This window comes from Geospiza fortis, unplaced genomic scaffold (genome assembly GCF_000277835.1).
Source record: "Geospiza fortis unplaced genomic scaffold, GeoFor_1.0 scaffold171, whole genome shotgun sequence".
Classification (NCBI taxonomy): domain Eukaryota; kingdom Metazoa; phylum Chordata; class Aves; order Passeriformes; family Thraupidae; genus Geospiza; species Geospiza fortis.
Window position 1 is genome coordinate 9,547,012 of NW_005054313.1, and position 3,933 is coordinate 9,550,944.

The 3,933-nt window shown below is 40.1% G+C and overlaps 1 protein-coding gene across 1 annotated transcript in view; it reads left to right on the forward strand.

Moving 5' to 3' along the window:
* The window catches only part of HMG20A (high mobility group 20A), an 18,360-nt gene that overhangs the window by 6,135 nt on the left and 8,292 nt on the right, over nt 1-3,933 (forward strand). The window contains exons 4-5 of the mRNA XM_005419700.2: nt 1-47; nt 426-457. The exon at nt 1-47 is cut by the window's left edge and continues 86 nt beyond it. Coding sequence (XP_005419757.1) covers nt 1-47; nt 426-457 — 79 coding nt within the window. The remainder of the gene's footprint in view (nt 48-425; nt 458-3,933) is intronic.

The following is a 3,933-nucleotide window of genomic DNA, read 5'->3' on the forward strand; positions in this document are numbered from 1 at the left end:
CAGCAGGAAAGCACAGGACAGACAAAAAGGCAAATCACACAGACAAGGTATTGAATGGGACAAAAGTATGTGCCTAGCTAGAACAATAGAAGATTCCCTGCCAGCCATGCAGCCTGACACTCCTTGAAAGCCTTGGATTTAGAGACTGGTTAAAAAGTGAAAGTGTTCTTTCTGTGGCATTTACCTCAGCTGTGTGTAAAGGGAATTAGACTTAGGTGAATTTAACTGTGGCTAGATTGTATTGGAGGATATGCTTTAAGAGCATCAGAGTTAGGCACAGATTCTCTGTGGCTTTGTAGGAGAGCTGCACAAGTCTGTCTAGAATTATTGTGTAATTAGGGTTGTGTAACTGCCTTAATTCTTTGCTTCTTGTTTTCTTAAATTTTGTTTATTTTGAGAGACTTCTTGCTTGTTTTCTTTTTCAGATGGAGCAAGACAGCCAGCTCATGATCATGAGGTAAACCTCTTAATTCTACATTTACATCAGTGGGTAGACTTTCAGGTGAAAAAAAAACTTCCAGTGAAGTCAAAACCCAGTTTATCAGAACTTGAGTGTGAATTCTTCCTTACTAATGCAGGGTAGTAAGGAAGGAACTCTTCCTAATGCAGGTTTTGAAAAGTTAGAAATGACTGAGTATTCGTGCACTCATCGGTATGACAAAACTAAATGTGATGAGTCTTGGGCAGTACAAATGATGGAATGGGGCATAGTATACACTTAAAATGTTGGTCTGTTTTGTAATGCAATGTTAAGAACTTAAATATAGTGTGAGACCTCCATAGGCCTGCCAAGTCAGCACCTTTAGGTGGCTGTTTTCAGATACTAATTTTTTGCAGTAACACAAATGCTTGTGGCTTCCTTGAGAAGAAAATGGGTAAAGCAACCAAATAATTGGAAAATCTCTGGCTTAAACCCTCTCCTGCACTCCCTTGCCCTCTGCATATAATGTCAGAGTGATAATGCCTGGAGCTCATCAACTACAGCACAGGCATCTTACCACAAATCTCGTGTGTCCTGGCTGACTGTGGTTTTTCTCTCCTTGAAACACTGCAGCTTTCTCCAGTTGTATTACCTAGGGCCACAGTGCTTCTGTAATGGTTACCAATAAATTGCAAACAAAGAGCAGGGAAAAAATCTTGATTATACACAGCCTCTTCACTTGTAAGCAATAGGGCTTTCTGAAAGATCTGTTTTTCTTTGTGAGGCTTTTTGCCTTGGGAAAGCAATCCAGTTTGCTTCTAATGTGTTCATTACAATAGTGACAAGGCTGAGCACTGCTGAGAGGCAGCTACTGGTCTTGAAGGAAAGTACCTTTCACTTTCAGGACAATGTTTTGGTAGCATGTTTTTTATATGCCTTTTATTAACTCCTAAAGGAAGTGCTTGCAGTGAGATTATCCTTTAGAAGTGCATGGTCCCCAAGTTTTCTGATTCTGCAGTCACTGAATCCAAGTTTGTCTCTCATTGTACAAAAACTGAAGGCTTCAAATTCTAGGTTGACTGTGACTGTTATATAACATTTAAGTTATACAGGTGGCAAACTACAAATTTGGAGTCTTCCCTCTTACCCTTCTGATTCAAGCTATCATTGCTGATGTTTCACATCATAAATGCAGTAAAAAATGAGTTCTCCTCACCCTGTAGGACATTTAAGCTTCATCAGATACAGCCAAACATCAACCTGTCTGTCAGTCAGACATCCTACTCTGAACTGTGCCTTTGCCTACTTGGTGTTTTTCACCTTTATATTTATAAAATCCCACATGCTTATCACCTGATGTGCTTTTGCATCTTTTGTGCTGGGAAGTCAAGTATTATAATCCTGTGTAGGTGGGGAATAAGCAGAAAAGCTTAGATTGCTTTTAGAAGTGTCTGCTCACGTTGTTACTGGAAGTGAGGCTAAAGCTCTTTGTCATCTTGCTGCTTTCTCCTGTCCACACTGACTTTGTTGCTGTGTTTGTGATTAGCAGGTACAAGCTGCTGAAATTATTTCTTGAGAGAATATAAGAAAATAAGGTCAAAGAAAGCTTTTTTCGTTTCCCTTCCTCCACTTAAGTGTTTATTGATGTAGTTTCTGTGAGTTGGTGTTGAAGATATTTTCAACATTGTACGTAGAGTTGACCTCTAAAGAATTTCATGATGGGCAATTCAAATACTGATTATAATAAAATATAACTAAAGGATGAGAGAGAACTTATAATAGCTACTGCCTTGAAAAACATGCACACATTGTCCCTGAGCTCATCTATATGCATGAAATAGAACATTTTTCTTCCTTCAAATTCTAGTTTCATAAATATCACATATAGCAATATACAGTGGAACTATTGTCATCAGTAGTGACTAAACCCCTGGATAATTTTTCTCCATTGTTCTGTTATTGTTTATTTCCTCAAGCTGCTTGATTCCAGGTGGGTCTGGCGTCATGTTACTCAGTTACACTTGTTACTGGAAAGCTTTCAAAGGTTTGTGCACACAGACTGAGGAGAGCAGGGGTTGCCTCGTGGTACCTACTCTGAAAACACTTAATGGAGTAGTATATTTATTATGTCTGTTCCTTCCACTGTCTGCAGCCTGACCATGGCAGCAAAGGTGAGCTTAAACCCCCCAAAATCTCAGCTGTCTCATTACCATACTTCACCAAGTCTCTAAGAATTCAAGCCTGATTCATTGCAGAATCTTCAGAGCTCAGCCTCAGTTTTAATAACCAGATGAAATTGTTGACTCTTGAAGCATCTCAGTCTTATTTAAGGTAAATGATAGATAGAATTCTGATTCTCTTTTGGTTTGAGGGATGACTAAATGATACGTGAACTGAACAGACCAGGTCCTTTCCAGTAGGAGGTAATCAAAGCCTTAGGATTTTAATCTTCAGTGAACCTCAGAGTGGCTTAAGTACTTCAGGGTTCTCAAGAGGATCTTTTATGTGCTGGGTAATGTATTTTGTAATGAGAGAGTGCTGATGGTTTTAATGATCACTCTTCTGCTTAGTAGAATTTCTTGCCCTTTGGAAGCTGGGCAGTTATATCTAAAGCCTTAATATTTTTGGTTTTTATCTGAAGAACCTTTGCAACCTAGGGCTGCAAAGAGAATATCTTCTCCTGGCAGTACTGTCTCCTCCACCATCTATTCTGTAGGAGCCAGTGATGATCCAAGCCAGTGGCTCTTTGCACACAGGTAGTAACAGTGAGCACGAATTAGAATGTTTAAAATTGATGTTTTATAAGTGTTCTAACCAAGCTTCATGACTGCCAACATTTCTTAGTGCACATTAGTGTTGAGATCCTGGATTCTGGGGTGAAATTAATTCTTAGCCATCTAGGCAGTGTTCAGACAAAACAAATGCATTATTCACACCTCTGTGTATGTCTTCTCTTTCTAAATATACTCTTGAGACATTTGCCCTGTAGCAGCATGTACAAAAACTTCAGTGAAAAGCACGTGTGATCATAAACCCTAAATAAATCCTACTGTGCCTCACAGAGCTGGGAAGGGTTACCCTTCCCTCCAGTCTTCCCTGTTTCTCACGTGTCTCCAGCTGATTCAGGCCAAGTGAGGTTTGAATTCTCACTCAGTAAATACAGAGCTCCTCAGCTGTAATTGTGCCACACAATAAAAGCTAGCTTATCTTTAAAGGCAATCAATGGACAGTCTGTCTCCTCAGGGAGAAAACAGAGTAACTGTAGTTCCATCTAGTCCTGTCTGTCTTGGTTGGCTGTCAGCTGCCATTCAGGTACCCCTCTGTGGCAGACAGCACCGTGGTGATCTGAACTCAGGGACCAGAATTCCCTTATCAGCTGTCAGACATTGGGGTTGTCTGCTGGAGGACACCAGTCACGTGTAACACTGCAATTCTGGATGATGAGTTTGTGATACATTATCAGCCATGGTGTTTGAGAGTTGTGAAAAGCTTTTGTTCTCCACAGACACTCT